General features: G+C 46.5%; 1 protein-coding gene across 15 annotated transcripts in view; it reads left to right on the top strand.

Annotated features, from left to right (window-relative positions):
• The window catches only part of FARP2 (FERM, ARH/RhoGEF and pleckstrin domain protein 2), a 75,318-nt gene extending 50,072 nt beyond the window's left edge, over positions 1 to 25,246 (top strand). For 3 of the 15 annotated variants that reach the window (XM_042024606.1, XM_042024607.1, XM_042024601.1), the window contains 15 exons: positions 2,903 to 3,081; positions 8,218 to 8,307; positions 9,503 to 9,636; positions 10,490 to 10,571; positions 12,372 to 12,609; positions 13,424 to 13,554; positions 14,346 to 14,414; positions 14,817 to 14,906; positions 15,284 to 15,304; positions 15,574 to 15,656; positions 17,769 to 17,887; positions 18,677 to 18,840; positions 21,441 to 21,548; positions 22,315 to 22,466; positions 23,594 to 25,246. In XM_042024606.1, the coding sequence (XP_041880540.1) occupies positions 2,903 to 3,081; positions 8,218 to 8,307; positions 9,503 to 9,636; positions 10,490 to 10,571; positions 12,372 to 12,609; positions 13,424 to 13,554; positions 14,346 to 14,414; positions 14,817 to 14,906; positions 15,284 to 15,304; positions 15,574 to 15,656; positions 17,769 to 17,887; positions 18,677 to 18,840; positions 21,441 to 21,548; positions 22,315 to 22,466; positions 23,594 to 23,681 (1,748 nt within the window). In that variant the 3' untranslated portion in view covers positions 23,682 to 25,246. Of the gene's footprint in view, positions 1 to 2,902; positions 3,082 to 8,217; positions 8,308 to 9,502; positions 9,637 to 10,489; positions 10,572 to 12,371; positions 12,610 to 13,362; positions 13,555 to 14,012; positions 14,083 to 14,345; positions 14,415 to 14,816; positions 14,907 to 15,283; positions 15,305 to 15,573; positions 15,657 to 17,768; positions 17,888 to 18,676; positions 18,841 to 20,716; positions 20,857 to 21,440; positions 21,549 to 22,314; positions 22,467 to 23,593 lie in introns of those variants that run through there. The other 12 variants (XM_042024602.1, XM_042024604.1, XM_042024600.1 and 9 more) reach the window with 11 other exon arrangements.

The following is a 25,246-nucleotide window of genomic DNA, read 5'->3' on the forward strand; positions in this document are numbered from 1 at the left end:
CGTGTATTCTGGTCTTTATGAAACTGTGGGTTTGTTTGCTTAAGGATACGTGTTTCTCACTACATAATGTAACTAAGAAGTATTAGTATACTTAAAGGTCTTTGAGTATGTGGAGTATTACACCGAGCTGATGCATTTTTGGATGTTGCCTTAAGTGCATTTGTGTGTGATGTGGAGGCAGAAATATGTTGTATACAGAATGCAGCCATGTCTGACAGTCTGGGCTACAGCGTTGAATTCATTCATGTCATTGCGCGGAGGCCTGGCTTGTGCTCACAGCGTTTACAGACACCAGTTGGGGATGTTTGTGTGACTTACTTGTAGAGAACAAATTTCCACTTCATGCAGAACGTTGAAACACAGAAACATCCCTCTGAAAGAATAATCCCTTTAAAGATAACTGGAGGATGCTGCCTGTGGGGAAGGGAAGACCTCGGAGCACCAGGGTTTGATATCAAAGGGAATTGTTCGCGTGTTTTGATCTTCACATCAATATTTCTACCTAATCATGAGTTTTCTACACTGAACAGCAGTTGAAATGGCTTCTCCCTTTACCATCTTTCTCCATGAGAATGAGGAATTGCTGTACATCCTACCTGCTTGCCTGGAGTCCTCCTGTGCTGCTCTGGTGGAGAAGACTTGGGTTATGAGAATGAAAATTTCAGTCCTCATTTGTAATATCATCTGCCAAGACACACCATCACACTGAGCTTAGATCAAACATTTAATTAAACAAATGTTTGCTAAAAAGCTAACCTGAGCTGCTCTGTGACTTCTTATAGCCTCTTCTAGGAAAAAAAATATAAAATTGGGAAGTGACAGGACAAGAGGGAATGGCCTTAAGCTGAAGGAGGGTATTTTTAAATGGAGTAAATTCTTCCCTGTGAGGGTGCTGAGGCCCTGGCACAGGGTGCCCAGAGAAACTGTGGCTGCCCCTGGATCCCTGGAAGTGTCCAAGGCCAGGTTGGACAGGGCTTGGAGCAACGTGGGCTAGTGGAAGGTGTCCCTGCCTGTGGCAGGGGGTGGGACTGGGTGGTCTTTAAGGTCCCTTCCCACGCAAACCCTTCAGTGATTCTGTGAATGCCTCTCATTTCTGTCAGTCCCTCTGGCTTTGGGGAGGGGTTCTTGCTTTCGGATTCAACGTTTGAAATTAATTTACTGGCTGTCTTCTGTTGGAGGAGATAAAAGGTAGAACAACCTGACTAAAAAAGCAGGGTGGTTTATAGCAACTTATATCCCATGTGCTCCCACTGTATCCGAGCTTTCAGGCTGTCTGGAAGCAATTCAAGTTACAGATTCTGGAATTTGTCACTACTTTGTGTTAAATTCCAAGAACTTAAAGAAGCTCCTCACCCCTGCAAGCTCATTTGTTTGGAAGCTGTTTTTTCAGCGTTCCTGGCATGTAAAAGCAAACTTGAATCCGGTGCCTGGATAGGTGAAACAAACACTTTGTTCAGTGTTGCTTTTATTAAAAGCAATGTGAATGGACCAATTGCTCAGGGAGAAGCCAAAATCTGCTTCAACGTTGGTGCTGGACTAGTGTACGAATAGTTAACTCTGCAGCCTGGATGATCTGAATCTCTTCCAGGTGACCGAGTGCAGCACTGTTTAGCTTCCTGCGTTTGTCCATGTGGAATTACAGGCTGGGGCTGCCTCGCCCTGGGTGTGCTTTCCAAGCCGGAGCAGCTGGGAATCGAAAGCTCCCAACTCCTCCTGCAGCACCCATGACAGTGTGAGGAGTTACCATATATCTGTGAGGACTGGGTTTTTTAAAGCCTTTTGTGATGATTTTCAGTCTGGGAAATGATGATTTGGCAGTTTGGGGTTGGATGTTGATTTCCCCATTTGTCTTCGGGTGGGTGGTTTAGCACTTGTGGCACAACAAATCCTGCTGGGGAGGCTTGGGAGGGTGTTAGAGCTGTAGATGTTTAAGTGCTGGTACCTGTTTCATTGCCTGATCTGAGAAAACTCATTTGTTTATCACAGGGAAGATCAGAAAAATAGTATGTGAGGTTAGGAGGAATTCTGTGTGCATCGTGTGTCTGTTGCCTTCCTTTGGCCCAAAAAAGTTGATCTTGAATGGTCATTTTCACCCCTGAGGGGGGTCTACATGCTGAAAAGAGGAGGCTTGAATTCACTGTGATGGGTCAGAGATCTCTAAAGGGTCCACAAAATAATAATAATAATAATAATAATAATAATTTTTTAACAAAGACATTTAATAATCTAAAGCAAAGTGGTGCCTGTTGCTTCTAACAGGTTTAGCTGTGGCTTGTGTCCATCCAGTTAATACTCAGTGCTGCAAAATGGTTTTCCTTGAGATTACTCTGCTTGCATATTTAGAAAAGCCAGGAATTAAATTTTTTCCATGCTCCCTCTTTGTATAGCAATAGGCTTTCCTTTCCCTTTGGACCAGTTTTGGAGATACATTCAGAAACCAGGGTATTTCTAACATACTTTGTCTCCTGGAGTGGCAAGTCATGGAATAATGTGTCCTAGCTTTTCTCTGTGTTGAAAAGTAACTCTTATATTGAAAAGCAAAAATTAAAAGCTGTATTCTTGTCCCTGCAGTATAACCCTGTGTTGTGAACTGTGCTGCTACTCAGCAGCAATTTTTCCTTGACAATAAGCAGTTTATCCTTCCCTCAGCTGTGGTTGTGGCAGTGTCTGTCCTTACTGCACTGCCATCCAACCTCTGGGATGCAGGGAACACTCCCTTTACTTTGAGATACATGCTGAAGTCTTTGGATTTGTATGCCTTTTTGCTCTTTTACCTTTTTTAAAATAATATGAGATTGCAATTCTGGTTTGCTGTAACAGTGGATAATCACCTTATTTTCACTATCTTTGAAATAATTTTCTCTCCTTTTCCACTCCATTTCCTTGTTGTCTTCCCATCCAGGCCTCCCCGTGGACCATCCCCAGCTCTCCTCCCTTGTGCTGAAGAGTCCCCTAGGCTTGACCCCAGCGTTTCAGGTGAACTTGAATGCAGTCACTCAGGGCTCATCCCCTCTGCTGAGCCCTGTCCTCAGCGATGCTGGCGGGGCCAGGATAGAAGAGGATGACGAAATGAAAAGGAAGGTAAGGTCATGATGTAGCTGGGGAATGATGGTGCCATGTGGGAGCTGTGCTGGGCACTGAAGGTGCCAGCTGAGGAGCTCTGCTTGCTGGGTGCTGAATGCTGATTGTGTTTTATTCTGTGGTGGCTGTGGTAAAACTGCAGTGCTGAAGGCTGGTGGGATGTGTTGCGCTGTTGTGGCAGGAGTTCTCGGTGCCCTCCTGGCATTTCTTGTGTCTTCTTGGCATGGCCACTGGGACCACCTACCCCTGTTTTAGCAGGAGCAGTGTGTCAGGGAACTGTGTTCAAAATCCACTTTTTGTACCCCAGAATGGAAACGAGGTCAGATTGGACATTAGGGAAAGGCTCTTCACCCCGAGGCTGATCCCTGGAACAGGTTCCCTAGGGAAGTGATCACAACACCAAGCCTAACAAAGATCAAGGAACATCTGGATGATGCCCCTGGTCATATGGTTTATTTTCAGGTGGATCTGCAAGGAATGAGGGGCTGGACACAATGATCCTCAGAGATCCTTATTTGTTAATATATAAGCTGTGTGTTTCCTGGGTTCCTTCCTTCCCGTGCAGTCTCGTGACGGTCTCATTGGTCCATCTCACCATACATTGTTCCTCCAGGTCATGCTTTCTGACCATAACAGGACCTTTGGAGGGGTCCTGAGGTGTTCCTCTTGAACTGTGGAGGACCTGAGCTCAGTGTGAATTCTCTCACACCCATTTCATCATGGGCTTGGTCAGCAGAGCTGGCTGTGTTGTTGAAGTTGTCCTTTCCGTGGCTGACCCTTCTGTCCAGAGAGAGGTGCACAGTGCTCTGGCCTTGCAGAAGCTTGAGTCTCACTTTCTGGAAAGAGGGGCACAAAAATGCCCCTGACTTCTGCAGGTGCAGTGAGTCTCAAACCAGGAACAGCTTTGGGTCTTCAAGATGTGCTTACATCTAGGTATTGCTCTGTGCCTGGAATGCTTTCTGCCTGCCTACCAGTGAGCACTGGTTGCTTTAACCAGGGACTCCCCCACATGATGTGGGGTTTTCCTCACCCCCATGTAGGGCTGAGGATTTGCTGCATTTCTTCCAGTAGGATAGAGAAGTCCACCTAACAGTAGTGTTTTTCTGGAAGACTCTCTGCTCTCCTTGCCTTGCTTGCAGAGAGGTTTGTTGATTCTGGTGCTTGAGAAGGATCCAGGACCTTCCATTACAGTGCAAGGAAGGCTCCACTGTCCAAACTCAGTTCCATATGGAGTCAGTGGCCACACTGGGATCTACAGTTTTCCATACATCCACACAGAGGAAGAAACCACTTTCTGTGGTCTTTGCTTCTGCTCTTCTACTTACCCCATCCAGTGTTCTGGTTGTCTTACCTCTGTCAGGATCAGGATCCTCAGGCAAGAAGGTCACAGGCCCCTGCTCTTTGATGTCTTTACCATGTTCTTGGGCACCTCCAGGCACTTCTGTGATGCTGTTGAGAAACACCCATGGTGTGGACGTGGTGTGAGTAAGTGCCTGCCAGAGAGAGAGAGGAAGGTCTAACCAGTAACTGGGAGCTGAGCTGCAGACAACCCGCCCAGCTGGCAGCTTCCCTGTCTCATTTAGACTTTTTGAGGTGGAGTTTATAGCTTTGGCTGATCTATTAGTTTCCATAGTTATTTTAAAAATAACTCCTCTCATTTATCCTTATAGCTTGGAAATAATGAGCAGAGTCTGTGTTAGCTGACGTAAACATGAAGCCCAACCCTTTCTGCTGCATTCTGCAAGGTCTGGTGTTTTGGCAGCTTGTGCTCTCCTTCAGGCTGAAACTAATTTATAAAAGTGGGACTCCTTAGAAGGGAACTTCTTTTTATTGTATTGATCTTAAGCTTGATCAGCTCCTGAGCATTCCAAGGCTTAGATGTCTATTCAGAGACATTGTTTTAAGTGAAACAGACCCAGGAGGAAACCAGTGTTAAATTGGTTCAATTTCACAGGAGCTTTACAGCTTTATTGTACAAGAAAAATGTAATCTTGCAATATCTCTCTGACTAGAGGTCGGATTTGAAGGTGATACTGCTGTAGTTCTACCTGGTTAATCAGGGCATGTTCTGCAAACTCTCCAGCCCTCACAATGTGTGCTTTCTGCTCTGTGCTGCCATGGTGCTGCTGGTCCTGTACTGAAACCTTGAGAAAGATGAGGTTTTTTCTTTCTTTTTAAATCACTGTGCTTTTCTTTCATCTTACTGGTAGATTTCTCCCTGTTCCTTTTCTAATGGAGGTTGGTTGTGGCAACCCACTTAAGAAAGGGCATCGAAGCTAGGCTTTTTGGGGGAGGTCCCCCATTCAGAGTTATTTTTAACACTTCTGAAGCCTGGTGTTTGAAGTGAAAAGTTAAAACATTTTGGCCATTACAAAAATAATGTAGAGTGGAGCTCTTCACTCCCCACAACCTGGGGGTTGCTGCATCTGGTGAGTGTTGAAGGTTTCCAGGTGGGATTGTGTGTACATGATACGGTGAAACACCAGTTTTTCCAAGTGGGAATATTTGCCTTGATGCCTGCTGTGGTTGTAAAAACATTTTCTTTGAACTCTAGAAGGAGACTTCCACCTCAGAGAGTTCTTGTGTTTGGTTTTTTGAGGCATGAGCTGATTTTCTTTCCCCTTGCAGAGCCTGAGCAGTAAAGAAGGTTTTTGGCAGGGCCTCTGCCAAAAAAAAACCAACCTTCTACTCCTCTGGTGCAGGGTCTGCCCAGCAGCTGCTGCCAGCACTCAGCACAAGGGATGCACTTAGGAGTGGTGCAAGGCTGGAAAAAAAGCAAGTTAAGGGCACTAAATTCCACCAGGGAGCAATTTGGAAAGAGCAAGAACTTCTGAGAATAAACAGAAAGGGCTGATGTGTTGGGGAGGGAGAAAGGAAGAGAAGATACCTGGGAAAAGAAAAGCATCTCTTGTGCCCTGGGTTAGCACACAGTCAGCTGGAGAATGAAGCAAAAACCTGCAGAAATGCTCAGAGGTGGTGAAAAACGTGATCCATGCAGGCTATGAGAAGTGACAAGTTATGACCATGGTGTGGTTTTAGTTTTTAAAAAGTTCCCCCTATATTAGTTTTTAAAAATATCCCCCTATCCTACCTGCCCGTGTAAAAGTCATGCTCCCACGTTTTCATGCACCTTCATGCTCTGTAAGATTTCAAAGAAGTGCAGTAGGATCCTGTACATAATCCAGGAGGGGATCTACCCAGAGCTGTGTAAAAACATCCCTGATAGCAGAAATTCTCCTGTCATGTAAGGAACTGCTGAGGCTGGTAAGTGAGATGGTGAAACTGTGTCACCTCAGGCTCCAGGGAGGGCAGAAAAATGATGGCTGTTTCCTTTGGGAAGAGGCTGTTTGAGAAGGGGTTCAACAACATATGAGACTGCAGTCAGGTAAATAGCCCAAGGGAAAAAGCCAAGATTAGGTAGGACTTTGCCTGACACTGTGTACCTGAGACAGGTATGCTGAAGTTAAGAGGATGGCTATGGAGTGAGTAGAAGTATATCCTCTGGTCCCTCCAGGGAGGGGGCTGATGTGTGGAACTACAATAACTAGCATAAGATAACCTGAGAAGAGACTAGACAGTGTTTCAGAATTAATTATTTGAGGATACACACCTCCAGGGATTCTCTGTGGGCTCAACAGAGAGGTTACTGAGCAACCAGGAGAATCTCCTCCGTGGGCAACATTGAGCTGGAGGATTTGGGAAACACTCAATAGCTGTGCTGACAGCACTGGAGGCATCTCAAAGTGACTCTATAAAGAGAATTTTTAATTAACTCAGAACATACAAGGAAACAGAAGAAAGAATTTTCAAAGCATTGTTTCCCTCAGGAGGGGCAGAAATGGAGGAGACCAAATTTTGATGTAACTCAGTGGCATTTGGCAGGGAACTACAGCACAGCATAGTGAGCTAAGGAGACAGAGCAGTCCCTTACCTTGAAGAGTGACTAGTTCCTTAATATTTCATTATTTTTAGTCATCTATGTTTTCAGGCTGATTTTGTGCTGTTGCAGCTGCAGAACATCTCTTACCACCGTTTCATTCCTTTGTTCTTCCATATCCATTCTGTCTTCTCTTCAAATAGCAGCCCAGAGCAATCATGCAGCCACCAACTGCTGCAGTTTAGTTTTCTGTTTTTCTTAGCTCGTTAATATGGTCTTCAAAGGAGTAAAAGCTTGAATAAAAGCTGTAAGTGGAAATAAATAGTTTTGGAAAAGGACTGTTTGCAAATCTGTTGTGCTGTGTTTGGTTGGAGAAGCATTTAAAATCTAGGCATCTTGGAATACGTGTTTCCATATTTTTGTAAAGTGTTTCCTTGATTTGAGATGGAAGTTCATGTAATGGAAGTGTCCAAGGCCAGGTGGGACAGGTCTTGGAGCACCCTGGGCTAGTGGAAGGTGTCCCTGCCCTTAGTGGGAAGGGGGTTGGAACGAGATAAGCTTTAAGGTCCCTTCTAACCTAAACCATCTGTGGTTCTATGATAATTGACATTATTTTTTAATACCCTTGCAATACAAAGAATGTTTTGTAATAACGTCAGTATTTGGGAATGTGATACTTGTTGGAGCCCTGGGTTTAGAGAATTTAGATTTCTGAGATATTATAATATATATATGTAACAATATGGAGGATTTTGGAAGTGGATTTGTTCTTCATCTTTTCTCCTTCTTCTTCACAAATGTGGCTGTTCTGGTATTGGGTCAAAAAACCTGCACTGCAGGTCATGAATAGATAGTTACTGGGTTATAAATAAAAACACATTACTTAGCATTGCATGATTGGTTGATTTGGACCTTTAAATGGCCTTGCAAGGTAGAACTCGGAGCCATTTTCCACCTTGTTAACTTGGAGGCACGCTCTGTGCAGCTGTGCCATGGATAAGGAAATAATAAACATCAATGGGAAGGAAAGCCTGGCGCCTGCTGCGTTTCAATCCGAACTCTGAGGAAAAGAACGCGCGATTCAGAGACGAAACGACAGCAGAGAAAATGACCAGTACTGAACAGAGAGATGTCCTGTTAGTAATGATCTGCTCCATTTGCACACAGCAAGGGCAAGTGGATGTAAGGTTTGAGCTGATGGCCAGTAGTAAACAGAGGTTTGTATTTCAGTACTGACCGGTGGCTGTGTGTCCTTTCAGCGCTACCCCACCGACAAGGCGTACTTCATAGCCAAGGAGATCCTTGCCACAGAGCGCACCTATTTAAAGGACCTGGAGGTTATTACAGTGGTAAGTGGGCTTGATTTTATTTGTTTTCCCTTTTTTTAAACAGATTGGTGATTGTTAGGTTGGAAAAGCTTGGAATTTCTTCCTGTGATGTAGAGTAATCCATGAGCCAAGTTGCTGTCCCCTTCCTTGTTCCGTAGCTCCTTCTGTGGGAGAGCAGATGCCTTCTCTGGGCTTCCATCGTTTGCTTCAGCAGCTACATCCTGTGCCATCCTGATGACTTAGGCAAACTTTTGGTCTCAAAACCATGAACAGGGACAGCCTCAAAATGTTTTGAGTTTAGTTTCAGTGGTAGCTGCCAGCTCTGCTTATAACCTAGCCATCTTCTCCATGGTTTTCCTTGGGAAGAGTTTAACAGCCTTGTGCCTTTGAATCTGAGAGCAGATGACAGTTGCAAAGGGCATCAAACCCATGGGGATTTGAAGAGTATTTTCTTGTTTTGTTGCTTCTGTTTCCTCCTCCTTTCACCCAGAACAGACAAGTGAGTCCCGGTTTGGAGGGCAGCATGAACTTCCAGCTGTGTTTCTAAAAGAGCTTTTTTGCTAATGAACTCCGTGTATGAGCACTGGGACTGTTGCCTTTCTGTAAGCTGTTGTTTTAATTTCATCAAAAAAAGTCCCTTAACTCTGCGTGGCCTCAGTGGAGGTGTTCTCTGCAAGCTCATTGAGCACCATCTCACTCCAATTCCTCCTACAGGCTTCCCAGCACTTCTCCTAAAAGAAGGGGGAATACCTGGTACCTCAGAGGATTTTTGTAATATCCCCATCCCTGCCAGAAAGCGGGGACCTGGAAGAGATAAAGTGTGGAATGTGACCTGCAACGAGATGTCTTCAGCTGAGTAACAGGGCTCCAGGTGTATGACAGCAGTTGTATGTGTGTGGAAGTGGCAGCAGCTGGGGCAGCCACTGGGTAACTGACTGTCACTCAGCTGTCCCCAACCATCCCATCATTGCATTCAGAAACAAGCTTGTGCCCAGAGCCAGCCATGTGCCTCATCTTCCTAATATTTGGCAAGAAAAAAAAAACCCCATCTTTTCATTTTTCACAAATTACGTCTTCCCTAAATATTTCTTCTTCCTTCCTGTTGTTTCCCTGTGCATACCTTCTCCTACCCCATCAGTGCAGGAGCAGGAATTTTCATACTAACAATGAATTTCTGAAGCAGGGAGATTGATGAGAATTTCTGGTTTTCTGGCAGTGGTTCCGCAGTGCTGTGATCAAGGAGAATGCCATGCCAGAGGGCCTGATGACACTGCTCTTCTCCAACATTGACCCCATCTATGAGTTCCATCGAGGCTTTCTGAAGGAGATTGAACAAAGGCTCTCACTCTGGTAAGCGAGGGGAGGGACCTTTTTCTATATCCTCATGTCAAAACCAGACTACAACTGGTATTTCCACATCAAGAGAAGCAAGGAGAAATCTTTTACGAAATAAAAGTTATTTAAAAAGTGCCAACTACCTTGCACAAAGCCCATTTTTCAAGCTTTGCCTTGTATATAATATCCTGTAGTTGTATGACTTGTGCACCAGGCCGAGGGTTTTGTAATCACAGAATCATTTAGGTTGGAAAACACCCTTAAGGTTGTCAAGTCCAATTGTTCATACAACCTGATAGTGTCTCTCAAGCCTTAGAAAAAAGAAGGAACACAAGATCAGAAAGACAGTGTGTGTGTTTTTTCCACACCTTCCAGTTAATGAATCTCTAGGTGAAAATTTAGGAAACATCTTTGTGATTAAGGTGGGAGTTTGGTTCTTGCAATGCAGTTTATTTCACAGATCATGTTTTTAGTCTTTTAACCTTTGTATTATTTTCTCCTGACCTGACATGTTATATATTACAGTATAACTACCTTTCAAAAGGAGGTGGTCAATGTAAACAAAGTATCGGGTAGGGTCATGTTATGACATTTATTTGGAGGTCTGAAACATAAAACTCTTGAATAGAATTTCACACAAATTCCTTTCTAGTCCTTTCTCAGTTTTCTAAGCATGGCTTTGTGTTTGCTGTTTTGTGCAGCATCCATATTTAATATACCAAGTTTTCAATCTGAACAGTGAAATAGGAACGTCAAGTGGCTAAAGATTATGTCTTGAATTACAGGGGAAGATGGAGGGGGAAAACAGAAATGTCTTGATCCCCCATATGTATGTTGCCTTCTTCTTTCCTCCTTGTGTGTGTTCCAGGGAAGGCAGAACCAATGCCCACGTGAAAGGGGATTACCAGCGCATCGGAGATGTCATGCTCAGGAACATGCGCACTCTGAAGGTAGATACAGGATTAAAGACCTGGAATTCTGGGATTACTGAGGTTTTGTTTTGTTTTGTTTTGTCAAGGATCAGAGCTCAGGGTTAGTATTTCCATTAATCACAGAATCCCAGGATGGTTTGGGTTGGAAGGGACCTTAGAGCCCATCTCATCCCACTCCCTGCCATGGGCAGGGACACCTTCCACTAGCCCAGGTTGCTCCAAGCCCCATCCAACCTGGCCTTGGACACTGCCAGGGATCCAGGGGTAGCCACAGCTTCTCTGGGCACCCTGTGCCAGGGCCTCACCACCTGTTATGGTCTGGTTCTTAAAATTGTTAGAAATGCCTCTGCCTGAATTGAGGTGCAAATGAGACCGTATGCCAAAGTCAGTAGTATGGGCTTTATTTAATAGTAAATATGAGAGAGAGAAGAGAAAGAAATAGAAAAGAGGTGGGGGGACAGAAGGAGAGTGACAGAGACAGATTAAAGAAAATATCACCACTCCATGGATCCCACCAGCATCCTGATGATCCTCTCCAGCTGGTCTTCTTGGTGGTGGGAAAACATAGACCCCAAAAAGCATAGAATCCAATGGATTCATGTATGCTCAGGCCAGATGGTACCTCCCTGGGAGGGGGGACAGTTTGACACTGTCTCTTGCAGCAGACTGAATCACTTTGCATCACGTGCAGTCCCTGTGCTGCAAGGCCACAGGAATAAGTTTTGGGAGCACTTTGGGGGGTCTTTGATGAGTTATGACACCCCCTCAGCTGCCTCCCCCGTGACTGTCCCATGGATGTGGCCTTCCTTGGGGGGATGTGGTTTAACAACTGCTCCAGTTTGTGTTCACTGCCTCTGACCAGTGGGTTTGCCATGCACCCAGAACTCTCCTCCTCTCGCCTTCGTTGCGGGGGTCTGTGCAAACCTGGCCTCTTGGGCTGTGGCCTCCCCCACCCCAAACCCAGCCAGGGATGATTTTCTGCTGGGTTTGGCTCTCTTGTGGATGCCTTCCTTTCCCTCAGCCTTGTTTATTTCTCCCTAGACCTGAGATGATGAACAACAGTGTTCCCTTTATCTTATCAAGGCATCTTAACTCACAGTCCAAAGTTCCAGTCAGGCATCTTCGGGGGGGGGCTGGGCTTCTGAGCTTTTAGCTGCTTTATACAGTTTTGCCATAACAGGCAGAAGCTTCATAATAATGTTTAAGCCATGCACTATAAGATTCCAGTATCTCACACCACCCTCACAGGGAAGAATTTCTTTCCAATATCCCATCTAAACCCATTCTGTTTTAGTCAATCTTGAGGTAACTTGCAGACAATTATTGTTGAGAAACAATTTAAAAATAAAACAGAGTAAAATAATTGCAGGAAGGCTTTGAATCACTGTTGCTTATTTAGCCACCTACATTTACCTTGAGGAAAGGTGTTTGTTGATTATTCAGCAGAAAACAAAAATTATTGATTTAGCTCCCCTATTGAGACCTTGATTCATAAGGTTATTTAATTTAAAAACATACATATTTTTCAAAAGCAGAATAGTTTCTTCTGAAATGAAGTCAACTTTATGTGGAGCACAGTGCCTTTGTGGGACAGTTACATTAGTGCTGTAGTAGTGGAGTAATTTAATTAAAACCCGTGGCTTGAATGGGAGCTCAGGAGTGTGGGACTGCCGTTTCCACTACCAGCATTTGGTGCTCCCAGCAGGCACAATGCCATACAGACCCCTGTTTTAACCTTGACTGGGAGCTGCCTGCCTTCTTTAGTTATGAGAGACTTGTTTTCCTTTGATCCAAGTAACTTTTTGTCCAATTCCATAGGAGTTCACCAGTTACCTGCAGAAGCACGACGAGGTCCTGACGGAACTGGAGAAAGCAACCAAACGCCTCAAGAAGCTGGAGATGGTTTATAAGGAGTTTGAGCTGCAGAAGGTTTGCTACCTGCCCCTCAACACCTTCCTGCTCAAACCCATCCAGAGACTGATGCACTACAAGCTGATCCTGGGGAGGCTGTGCAAGCACTACACAGCAGAGCACCGGGACTTCACCGACTGCCGGAGTGAGTGAGCACCCAGCCATGTCCTGCTGGCAGCACCCCTTCCCACAGACTTCCAAAATCCTGCCCTGGGAAGACAAGAATTATAGGCTCATAGAATCTCAGAATGTTTGGGTTGAAAGGGGACCTTAAAACGCATCTCATTCCCCTTCCACCATGGACAGGGATACCCTTTTACTAGACCAGGGTGCTCAGAGCCCCGTCCAACCTCGTCTTGAGCACTTATGTTCACTTATGTCCACAAATTTCACGTAAGTGCTTCTTTTTCCTGGCATTCCAGAAATTGGTTTTCTCATGATGGATCCCAATGTTTCAGCCAAAGCTGGAAAACTAGTCCTTTTCTTGTCTCCTGTTTTAGCAGGGGACAAAAATAGTGGTTTTTTTAATGAACTTGTTGTCATTTAGATGTAAAAATATGACCGAAAGGTGCTTGTTTTGTAGCATCAAAAGCATGTGTAGTAAATTCCATTCATGACAAAGTAATCTTTGGCAGAAATTGTTGGATTTGATTTTTTTCATTTACTTTCAGCTACATGGTAAATACTTTTTTTTTAAGCAAGATCTGAGATACACAATGATCTCCAGAAGCACAGGAAGTGCTGTGAAGTCACTTGCTGTCTCTATTTACCCTCCTCTAAAATACACTTAAAGTTGGCAGCTGGACTGGGTAATCATTGTAGGTCCCTTCTGACTGAACTATTCTGTTCGAAAATTGGCTATAAATTTCGGATCTAAAGTTCAGATTCAATTTTCCAGGGGTGAAATGGGTGGCCTGGGTTGCTCTGCTCTGGTCCCATTGGTGCTGTTCTCCACACAGACGCGTTGAAGGAAGTCACAGAAATGACCTCACAGCTGCAGCACAGCCTCATCCGCCTGGAAAACTTCCAGAAGCTTACAGAGCTGCAGCACGACCTGATTGGGATAGACAATCTCACAGCACCTGGCAGGGTAAGTGCCTCTGCTTAGTTTTGAGAGCTTTTATTGGTTTTATTTCCAAGGAAGTGCCTTTGAAGCATGGATTTGCCATTGCTGCCCCCCATGTCACCAGGACAACTCTAAAGGCTTCATGTAACTGTCTCTTGGTGAATGCCATGGATGATGGGATCATCACCTTGGTGATATTCAGAGGGATAGATCAGAAATGCTTCTGCTTAAACTGTGGCTGCAGTTTCATGTTTCCAGTACAGATACTGGGCATACTGGGGTATGGTGCTGTGTGTGTGAGTGGGAACTGGTGTGCCGTACTGGAAATCCACTCCCAGCTCCGCTTGTGTCTGCCTGGTGCAGCCTCAGAGAACGGAGGGACGGTGAGAGCCACTGCACTGGGCTAAGCTGGTGTGGGGGCCTCTATATTACAGGAGTTTGTGCAGTTCCTGCCTGGATTTTTGTGTCTTTGTTTTTGATAGATGTTCTGGGCATAAATACAGGAGCATCGCATGTGCTTTGGGGATGCTATGGCAGTCACTGCAGTGGGACGTAAGTGTGAGAGGTGAACTGCTGGTGTCCAACAGGAATTCTGCTCTTTTCCCTTCTCTTCCTTCACTGATTTAAATGCTGGCTGCAGCAAGGAGCTGATTCACATCATAAAAAAGGAAGGAAAAGTGTCATCGGGCCTCTAAGAAATCTGTTAGTGATCATTGCTGGGCACCAATCAACATCTGTGTACTCTGGGATGAAAATAAAATTCCCTTGAGTCAGGAAAGATCAAACATTGTCTGAGTTTTTGTTTTCCACTGCAGGAGTTTATCCGGGAAGGTTGCTTGTACAAGCTCACTAAGAAGGGCTTACAGCAGCGGATGTTCTTTCTGGTGGGTGTTGCTTCTGACTTTTATAAACCCAAAGTCTTCAAGATAAAGTTGTTGGGGAAGTGTGTTTTCATGTGCTTGTGTTGAAAATCAGCACCTGAGACTGAAAACTCACTCCAAGCAATGTTTTAAGAGGGCATGACTGTGACACTACTTTCTGGTCAACTTGGTTCCTTAATGGCACAGAGTTTTAATAGAATTAAAAAATTTAATTTTCTCTCTTATGGGTAAACAAAAGAGAGATTTTAAGGGTAGTTGGCCAAACTGACTGAGACAAACAGAGAAATGGCATTTTTCATGCATTACAGTGGCCTTTAAACAACAGATTTGTAAGGAGATGTCAAAAAATCCTTGGCCCTGCCTGCTGCTTTCAGAACATTGATTGTTCTCTTCCTGCCTTTCCAGTTCTCAGATATGTTACTGTACACAAGCAAAGGGGTCACAGGGACAAATCAGTTCAAAATCCACGGACATCTCTCTCTGCATGGCATGTTGGTAAGTGGTTCCATGTTGCATCATAGGGTTAAGGACATGGCTTTGCCTAAGGCAGGTTGAGGAATTCCTTCAGGGCACAAGGACCAAAGCCACAAACTGCTCCAAGGCCGATCTCGGCAGCAATTGGACTTTGATGTGTGTCAAGCAGAGCTTTCTTTATCTGCAGGCGATGAGTCTGTTCCTTCCACATTAGCAAAACAGCTGGAGCACACCCTCTTGTCCATTCATTTTCACACTGCTGTGAGAGGCTGATCTGGAAATAGGCATTTATTTATCCTGGTGTCTTGTCCCCCTGCACACACCTTGGCTTATAACCAATCCTCCTGCCTCCCCACACCTTTTCTAACGGGATTGTTCTTTCTGTCTTTGATTTGCAGCTGATAGTGCTCGACCCTCCGGTGAGTAATGAGCCAGATCTGCTCCAACCCCTTCCTTTCCTTGCCCTGTTGGAAGTGGTGTTGTGCTCCTGCAGTAGAAACACACCATAGATTTTCGTAGAGAGCCAAAATAGACTTGGAAGTAGGTGGTATTCTTCAAAGAGTTGCTCTTCTGCACTTCTGCAGCCGGGTTGGAATCCTGTTTGTCTCCAGTCCCAGCCAGCACAGGACAGTTTTAGTGTTTATTGGTGACTGAGCACTGATGAGAAAAATCTTTTCTTTTCCTGCAGGTGGAGGAGAGTGAGAATGAATGGTCTGTGCCACACTGCTTCACTATCTATTCTGCACAGAAAACCATCGTGGTGGCAGCCAGGTAATCCTAGTTTTCCTCAGATGCCTGTGGCTTTGATGGATTCCTTCTCCAGAAAGTTACTGCTCAAGTGGTGCAGAGCCAGAGGGGTGTTTCATGCATCCTCTGGACTTCAAAACAAGCCCAGGACTCCTCACAACTCCTTTTTCAGTGTTGAATTTTGGGAAGGAGTACTTTATCCTGGGCTGATCCCCCAGCGTGGGCAGCAGGAACAGGGTTGGGATTCTGCCCCTCTGCCCCCTCAGGTGAGAGCCCACCTGCAGAGCTGCCCCAGCCCTGGGGCCCAGCACAGGGAGGACGTGGAGCTGCTGGAGAGAGCCCAGAGGAGGCTCCAGGATGAGCAGAGGGATGGAGCAGCTCTGCTGGGAGGAAAGGCTGCGAGAGCTGGGATTGTTCAGCCTGGAGAGGAGAAGCTCTGGGGTGACCTCATTGTGGCCTTGCAGGGCCTGAAGGAGCCGACAAGGAAGCTGGAGAAGGACTTTGGACAGGGGCCTGGAGAGACAGAACAAGGGGGAATGGCTTCCCAGTGCCACAGGGTTAGATGGGATATTGGGAAGGAATTCTTCCCCTATGAGGGTGGTGAGGCCCTGGCACAGGGTGCCCAGAGAAGCTGTGGCTGCCCCTGGATCCCTGGCAGTGTCTGAGGCCAGGTTGGATGGGGCTTGGAGCACGCTGGTGTAGTGGGAGGTGTCCCTGCCCATGGCAGGGACTGGGATGAGATGGGCTTTACGGTCCCTTCCCACCCAAACCATGCTGGGATTCTCTGTTTCTATCTGACCCAAAGCACAAACAGCAGCAATAAGGTTGCCAGTGTGTTTGTTTATTTGGGAGTTTCCAGTGTCATCCTTCAAACCACTTCAGGAGACAAAATCTAAACATAAAAATATTTTAGAGACTCAAAAGAATGAAAATTCAGAACATGTGAATTGCTGTGAGGAGGGGAGAGTTCCTGCAGGATCTCATGGAGGAAGCTGGGGAGAGGAGAAATTAAAGGCTGACTTGGTAATAAAAACAATCTCTTTTCAGCCTAAATTATCCCTGTGCAGTGAGTTTGGTGCCTTTTTGTACTTAGGATGTCTCCTACACCTGGTCTCAGAAACAGCTGTAGGAGTTTGTGTCTTTCTCCAAGTCTGCTATAAAAAGGCAGCTGGAATCAGGAATGCCAACGATACAGGGTGGGAGCACTAAATCTCAGCCTTAAATCACAGGGTTTTTTACTGCTTGATGACCTGTTCTTGAAAAATAACCACTACAGTATATTTATCAATCAGGTGTGTAATGGCACATGAGCCAATATGTTTGGTATGCAGATGTATTTTTTTAATTCCAACCTAAGACCTGAAAACACAGGTTTTTTTAAGATCAGCTATTTCTCAGCAGCTGTGAGTCATAAGGTGCTTGAAAGATTTTTAAATTTGGAAAAATAAATACAAGTTTTACCTTGTCATGACTTAAAAATAGCTCAAAGGTTGCCTGTCAAAAAAAAAAAAAAAATTGCTGCTGGGCTTAGACCATGTGTGGAATTTTCAGTCTAAATTAAAAACTTTCAGAAAAAAGAGATGGTTACCAAAACAAGGAAATGTTGTGGCTGTGTCTAAAGCCAGACCTTCCACTGCTGCATCCCTGTGGACACTGATACACCTGGAAGGGCTGTGAAGGTCTCACTCTGTAGTGGATCCTGGGAGGGGTGAAGGAAGTCTCCTCTTCCTGCGCTCTGGGTTTTACTGGCTTGAGATGTCAGGTATGTCCCAGATGCCCTTTAAAAGATGGGCTGTGCTTCAGGCTGCCATTTATCCTTCCAAAAATCATGGCTCATATCCCCCATCTCCAGAGTTCCTCTCCTGACCCCCGCCAGCTGTCAGTTCATTTTATTTGCTGTAAAGTCCAAGTGTTTAATTGTTGGTTTAGTCTTGTTTCAAGGATTGAATATAGAGGTGGAGGCTGTATGACTTCAGTTTGCTTTCTGGAAAGCTCCTGCTTTGGAGGAATTCTAATTTTGTTTTTATTTATCTAATGGAAGGACGCTGTGCCTTGTTTTGGGCAGTGACCTGTGCCTTCAGCACACGGGCTCAGCTCTGGGCTGGTGGATCCTCATTCCCACTTCTTCCCTTGCAGTACCCGCCTGGAGATGAGCAAGTGGATGGAAGATCTCAATGTGGCAATTGAAATGGCCAAGAAATCTACTGAGAAATCCAAGATGCTTCTGGAAAACTCGGTGTGCAACCGCTCCAACAGTAAGTGCTGTTCCCTGCCTCCTTGGAAAGCAGCAGCAGTCCTGTGCTTTCTGCTTTTCCTTTTGTGAGTTTGATGACATAAAGGAAGTATTTTTAAAATTCGTATGATAATGGAGAGTCAATTGGGCTTTGGTTTTAATCAAAAGAGACATGCTTGTCTTCCTAGACTGATGTTCAAGGTAGCTTTAAATGCAGCAGAGATGCTCCCATTACAGAGTTGTTAATTTTATAGCAACTTAAGTCCTTAAGTGTGTCCTTAAGTCACCTTTTACAGAGATTTTTCTCAATTTAACCACATGGTGAATTTTTTTGTCCAAAATGTGGTGTCTCTGAAGGTCAGCTTTTACAGCCCAGTATTCCTGTGCCTGTCTGGTGGTGTTATGGCTGTGCTGAAACATGGAGGATTTCGTCTTGGAGCCCTCTGTCCTGTTCCTTGACTCAAGATGAAGTGTGGTCATTTTTGTTCGTTTGACACAGCACTGACTCAAACCATTCTGTGATTTTATTCCAGTGGAAGGTGTCCCTGCCATGGCGGGGGGTTGGAACCCGATGAGCTTTAAGGTCTCTTCCAACCCAAACTATCCTTTGATCCTGTGAGTCAGCTGCCCCAGGCAGAACTGAATAATGAAACCCAGACTGAGGTCATAGGAGCTGTGTCACCAGTTCAGCTTGACATACTTAAAACTGGACCGTGGCAAGAGAAAACAGCCTTTCTCAGGAACCCCAGCTCCTCTTGCTTTTTTGTATTGCACGGTTTTCTTAAACCACTACCCAATTCTCCTCCCCCAGGATCCTCTGATGAGGTCTCTGTAGAACAGGAGTCCGAAGATGACATTCACTCCTCTCGTAGCTCCTTGGACAGGCAGAGCCATCACCGTGCCAACACAACCATGCACGTGTGCTGGTACCGCAACACCAGCGTCTCCATGACCGACCACAGTGTGGCCGTCGAGGTACCGAGGGCGCAGCGCTCGCCTCGCTCTGTCCCCCTGCCTTGGCCTCCATCTGCCACTGCGCCTCGGCAGCGGTTCTGTGTCCAGGGACAGCGTGGGCCACCCAACACCACTGCATGCCTGTCCCCTCTGTGCTCGGCTGCGTGTCCCTACTCACACTCTGCTCTCCGTGCAGCATGGCTTTGCTTCGGCAGCAGGATCAAAGCAGGGAAAGTTTAAAGGCAATCCAGGATATCCTGGGATTGAATTGCTCCTTTGGGTTTCATCCTGCTTGCTGGAGGACTGAGCATCCCCCTGTGCTGGGCACTGCTGATCCTGGGGTCAGTTCTGGGCCCCTCATGATAAGAAGGACGTTGAGGGGCTGGAGTGTATCCAGAGAATGACAGCGGAGCTGGGGGAGGGTTTGGAGCACCAGGAGCAGCTCGGGGAGCTCAGCCTGGAGAAAAGGAGGCTCAGGGGGGACTTTGTGGCTCTGCACAACTCCCTGACAGGAGGGGACAGTCAGGTGGGGGTCAGGCTCTGCTCCCAGGGAACAAGGGGTAGGACAAGAGGGAATGACCTCAAGCTGCACCAGTTGAGGTTCAGGTTGGGAATCAGGAAGAATTTCTCCACAGAAAGAGTGGTTAAGCATTGGAACAGGCTGCCCAGGGCAGTGGTGGGGCCACTATCCCTGGAAATGTTCAAAGAATGTGTGGATGTGGCACTTCGCTATATTGTTCAGTGGGATTTGGTCAAAGGTTGGACTTGATGATCTTGGAGGTCTTTTCCAACCTTAATGGTTCTATGATTGTAAGTTCCCTATCCATGATATTTTCCTTTAGAGATTGACCATGCTGTACTGAGCTCTGGTTAGGTGCTGTACTGCACTCGGAATTAAGAAGAGGGAATTCAGTTGGAATTCTCTGCCCTTCCCTCGTTGGCAGGACTGAGCAGTCAAGTGTCTTTTCATGGCAGCATCATTTGATGCTGAGCAGAGGTGTTTATTATGTGCCCACTGAGGTGTTCAAGGCCAGGTTGGGTGGGGGTCTGAGCAACCTGGGGTAGTGGAAGGTGTCCCTGCCCATGGCAGGGGGTGGAACCAGATGAGCTTTAAGGTCCCTTCCAACCCAAACCTTCTTGGGATTCTATGAGCCGCTGGTACCTGTGGTCTTGCTGTTAATCACAGTGCAGGGCAGCACTGGTGGCACATTTGGCCACTGAATCCTGCAGATTTCGAGACAGATCAGCTCAGCACTCCTTACACTGCTTGCACCAACTCTATGGTTTTACTTTAGGCAGCAGTTTGGCAGGGTAGAACACCTTCCTGGAGGCTGGCATGCTTGGAAGACTTCCAGAAGTGGGAAGGACCCTAAATGACATGGAGAGATAAAGAAGGTCACTAACCTGACAAAAGCAATGGGGCAGGGGGCTGCAGCATGTGTCTGTGCCTGCCTGTCCTGCTCTGCTCTTGAGGCACTTGTTTAACTGGAGTTAAAAGTTTGGGCACTGGAGCTGCTGCATTTTTCTGATGTAGAGACCGTGTGGATTAGCTTGGTAAGGGAAGTGCTATAGATGTGACCTGGGCTTGAGGTGCAGACATTGGACACTCGAGCTGGCTTCTGTTGTGGTTTCTGTTGGAAGGGACAGGCCTTTCCCTGCTGACACCTTGGGAAAGACACCATTTCACACTTCTGTGCATGGATAACAAGCCCACCCTGCTAGAGGTTCTGGGATTGAGCGTGTGAGTTCTTGCACTCCCTCTCACTCTGATCTGTTCCATGTTCTAATGCCGTCATTTTTTTCACAATCCATTTTCCTTTGACAGCCACCTTTCTTGCATCACTCCTCTCACCTTAACATTCTCTTTTTCTCTTTCTCTCCCCCTTTCTGTGCTCAGTTTTCTGCTCTCTTGCTGTTTCTCCAGAGCTTCCTCCTCGCTATTTGCTGGGCCAGGCCCAACGGCCCAACACAATCACCCATGTTTGTTGGTACCGGAACCAGAGCCTATCCCTGTCTGATTACTTGTGCATGATCCAGGTAAAGATGCCTCTCACATTTTGTGCTGGTGGGGAGGAGCCATGGGATGCCCAGGAAAATGTCCTGCTTCCTAACTGCTCACGTGAGGATGCTCGTCCTCAGAGGCAGACTTGTACCATTGCCTTGTTAAGGCAGGATTTCCTCCTGTTTATGCCTCAAAAAATGGTACTCTCTGTAAATCTGCCGTGTATCCTGTCTTTTTATCAAATTACAAAATCCATGCACTGTCATTCCATGCCATAGGATTCCTTATCCCGCTGGCTGACTCCAAGGCAGTGGTGCTCCCCTCCCTGCAGCCCCCCTTCCACGCTGGCTTGGCTTTGTGTAGCTGCCACATGTTACCTCCCAGCTCTGCAGTCCTCTGTTTCCTCTCCTGCTTTATTTCCCTTCTCACACAGTGTGTTCCATGTGGGTTTTCTGCATGTGAGAAAGGGTGGCTGAAAGGGATGGACCCTGGGGGCTGTCTCCATACCTGGGAGGCCTTTGACACCAGGGAACAAGCGCAGGAGCAACGTTGAGCTGTTCACCTGCAGCAGGAGGGCAACCTGGGATTTCATGGGAATCCTCTTTTCCTTCTGTGCCAGAACCAGCTCTCTGGGTATTTGCTGAGGAAGTTCAAGAACAGCAGTGGCTGGCAGAAACTGTGGGTGGTCTTCACCAACTTCTGCTTGTTCTTCTACAAGACACACCAGGTGGGCAGGTGTAGGTGAGGGGATGATGGTCGGGGTGTTGGGGGGACCTGGGGATCCTTGACTTTCAGCTCCAGGGGCAAATCGCTGCTGTTTGAAGGAGAGTAACAAGTGGAAGAGGAGGTAGTTCATAATGAAGCTGCTCTCTGAAAGGCTGTGGAACTTCATCAGGATTCCCAGTTCTGATGGTACTGACCTTCTGTGGGGGAGGGGGAAGCATCTCCTCGTGCAGTGACTAAAGGATGTGAGGGATGCAGCAGCCTCTGGGCCTCCATTGCCAGCTTCTCTCCCTGCTGGGCTTCAGCTCAGCCTGACGGGCTCCAGGGATTTTTCTGCCCATGGTACATTCAGCACCTGCTTGATAATGAACCATGGTGCAGCACAATCTTTTCATCTTATTAACCAAATAAACTGTGTTTATTAACTGGTTTATTATAACTGGGTTATTCTGGCTTCTTGCCTTGAGGGCACATTTCTTTTGTGAGGGTTACTTTACCTTTTTTGTCAGATCTGTGCTTGGAGTTCCATAGAAAGGGTGCAGAGAGGGAGGAGGGAGCCCAGGAGGCAGCGTCGGGCAGAGGAGCAGAAGCAAATAACTATAAAAAAAATGAAAGGAGTTGGGGGAAAGTTTCATTGTAAGCTGTTGGTGGCCTTGCAGAAGAGTCCTCCTGTTGTCTCCTGAACAAGAGTGCACAGCCCTTACCTGTGGCACAGGGGCTGCATGGCAGGGGTGCCTTGCACTGAGGGCTGGGCTCTTGGGCTCTTGCAGGATGATTATCCCCTGGCCAGCCTCCCGCTGCTCGGCTACACGGTCAGCTGCCCTGTGGAAGCAGATGGGATTCAGAAGGATTATGTCTTCAAGCTGCAGTTCAAGTCCCACGTGTATTTCTTCAGGGCTGAGAGCAAATACACCTTTGAGAGGTAATTTTCTGTTTTCTCTGTCTTGGTGTATAACCTGCTCTTAACTCAGTGGTTGGTCATCCCATCCTCTCTTTCCTCCTAGTCTGAGTGATCTTCCAGCACATTCTCAGGAGTAACATTCCCTTCCTCTCCCCACCGATGATGTTTGGAGATCCCTCCTCTGACAGAACCCTCCTCTGTGTGGGGAGAGCTGGGGATACACCTAGAGCTGTGAGCTGGGCTTTGTGCCAGGAGTCTGGGGCTTCCTTGGAGCCAGGGAGGGATGTGGGAGGAAGGGCTGTGGGGTGCTCAGCTCCACCAGCTCTTTGGGAGTCAGATTTCCAGGTTCTGTAAAGAGTTTTTTGGTTTTTATCTTCCATCTCTGGGAGCAGAAGTTATAAGACAAGGCTGAGAGCAGTAAGTGCAGGGCTCCCTTTCACTTGGCTGGTTTCTCTGTAATTACATTTTATTATCCTCTATAATTACAATTAATTGCTCTTAGGGAGTTCCACAGAGTGTGAAATGCACCACATACAACACTTTGCTGCTACGTAGAGAACCCTTGCACTGGGTCCTGTCATGCAGGGCCATATTGGTTGTTTTGGAATGTGGTTTTACTGAGGTGTCACATGTCCCCCTTCCTTGGGAGAGTGTCACACACTTGTGAACAGCTTAGGTATCAGCTACCCGGGCCATAAGTTGTGCTCTTTAATGCACTGGGCTCATGTAGTGATTTCAAGGGGAAAATGTCTAATTCACAGTGGATTTGTCTTGCTTTTTTCACTGCTGCTTTGCTTTCTTCCATCTGAGCAAGGCTGTTACCTATTTCCTAATTTATTGTTAAGAAAAGCAATAATTATTGTCACCTTGCCATCCTTGATAACACTGAGGAGAGAACACAGTGAGCTCTCATGAGAGTTCTCTGGAGCTCAGAGCACTGTGGACCTGTTACTTGGACAGACAACTGTATTCTGCAGGGTATTTACCACATCTCAAGCTGTTCCTTTGAAGAGTTAATTTCCCAGAAGACCTGTAAAAGAAAGAAAATGGCTGTTTTGGGAGGTTTGGGAAAGGGGTACAGCTCATAACCAAAGGACAAGGTTATCTGTGAGTGAGGGGCAAGCTTTTCTCATGTCTATTCTTGGTAGGTGGATGGAGGTGATCAAAAGAGCCACCAGCTCTCCGGCCAGGTCGAGCCTGCTGCTTCCCAAGGAGAAGGACACTCACACAGACTGAAGGGGGGCAGAGCTGGATCTCTGCTGGCAACACCAACAAAAGAAGCAGGTGGGAACAGGAGTGTCTGGAGTTGATAAAGCAAAGACCCAGGAGGCTCATTTCCCCTGGGATGGAAAGTGGGAGTGAGGGGGCTGCAGACAGGGATCGCATCCATTCCCGATGGTGTGGAAGAGGGTCAAGTCCGTTCCAGTTGAACCTACTTAGAGAGAACCCAACAACAGCAGTGCTGCAGTGCGCACACATCGCGGAAGGGTTCTTGTTCCATTGTACCTGTACAGTAACACCTTCACCTGCCCTGAAGGCAGGTACCACCTTGTTTTTACGTTTTGACTGGATGATCAGCACACATGGGAGAAAAGCAGCAGCTTCCAGTGGTGTAGTTGGCTGGCAGCAGCGGGTAGCCAGGGCTCCCAGGCCCCAGGTGCTCCGCGGGGCTGGCGGCACAACCCGTCCTGCTGCCGTCACCATCGGCCTGCTGGCACAGCTGTCTCAGACTAACAGGAGCACACGGTGCATTGGCTTACCCACAGCTCATTCTGAACAGACACTGCAGCTCTCCCAGAACAGCTCTGCTCCTCAGGAGCTGCCACAGCAGCAGTTTTCCAGGGAAGCAGGAGGACTGAGTCTTTGCTGAGCTGTTGAGGTGTTGGTGTATTGTGGATTGGTGCAGGAGGGTGCATGGTTTGTCCTCTGAACTCAATCACTGTTCTCATATCACAGCTCCAGTTTCTTTATCCTGTAGTAGGAGTTAAGTAAGGCATGGGATGGCAAACACTCTCCACTCTGGTGTGGGTGATGTTTTCAAGGCATTTAAGCACTGTAGGAGAACAAGCCTCTGAAAGTCACTGTTGCTTGTGCTTTTGTCATGCAAAGACTTCTGAAAATCCCTAATCTTCTATTTCAGTGCGGGGTGGGATCCATCTTCTGTTTCTCATGAAGGTGTAAAAGTCACTGGATTCCAGATGGAGCAGTAGTGTCTGTGGACTCTATTAAATTTCTGTATTAACTCTGAAATGTTTGCAGCTTGTTCTCTTTTGTAAAGCTGTCACCTTTGGGTGCCTCCACAAGAAGGACTGACACACGCTAAGTGCCACAAGATGCTGTTGGACGTGGCTTTGATGGGCTGAGGAGACTCTGATTTATATTAGATAGAAAAGTGTTTGTGTACTAACAGAAGGAACAATGCAGTGAAGCAGTGAAAGAAAAAGGAAAGTGTTGCATGCTGTGAGGATGGAGGAATGTGGAGATCCCATGGGACAATGGGAAGGACAGAGGCCAGCACGAATGTTCAGTTATGGTCTCAAGCAGGATGAGGACTGAAGGGATGGGGAGTCCAGAGGGATTTTCTTGCTTGGCATTTGCATCCTAGAGGAGTGACTGCAGATCCAGCCTTTGCCGCCGCTCTCACAAAGACCATTGTCCCATCTAAGTTAAATGTACTTAATTTATTAGCGTCTTCATTTATTATTTTTTTAATTACCTGTTGTAGGTGTATCCATGTGGATTGATTAGACATGTGGCTGAATATGACTGTTCAAAGTAAATAGCATCTTGGTATAAAACTC

The sequence above is a fragment of the Corvus kubaryi genome, unplaced genomic scaffold, assembly GCF_017639235.1.
Source record: "Corvus kubaryi isolate FWS band 111438036 unplaced genomic scaffold, C.kubaryi_AGA036_p1.0 37264, whole genome shotgun sequence".
In the NCBI taxonomy this organism is placed as follows: Eukaryota; Metazoa; Chordata; class Aves; order Passeriformes; family Corvidae; genus Corvus; species Corvus kubaryi.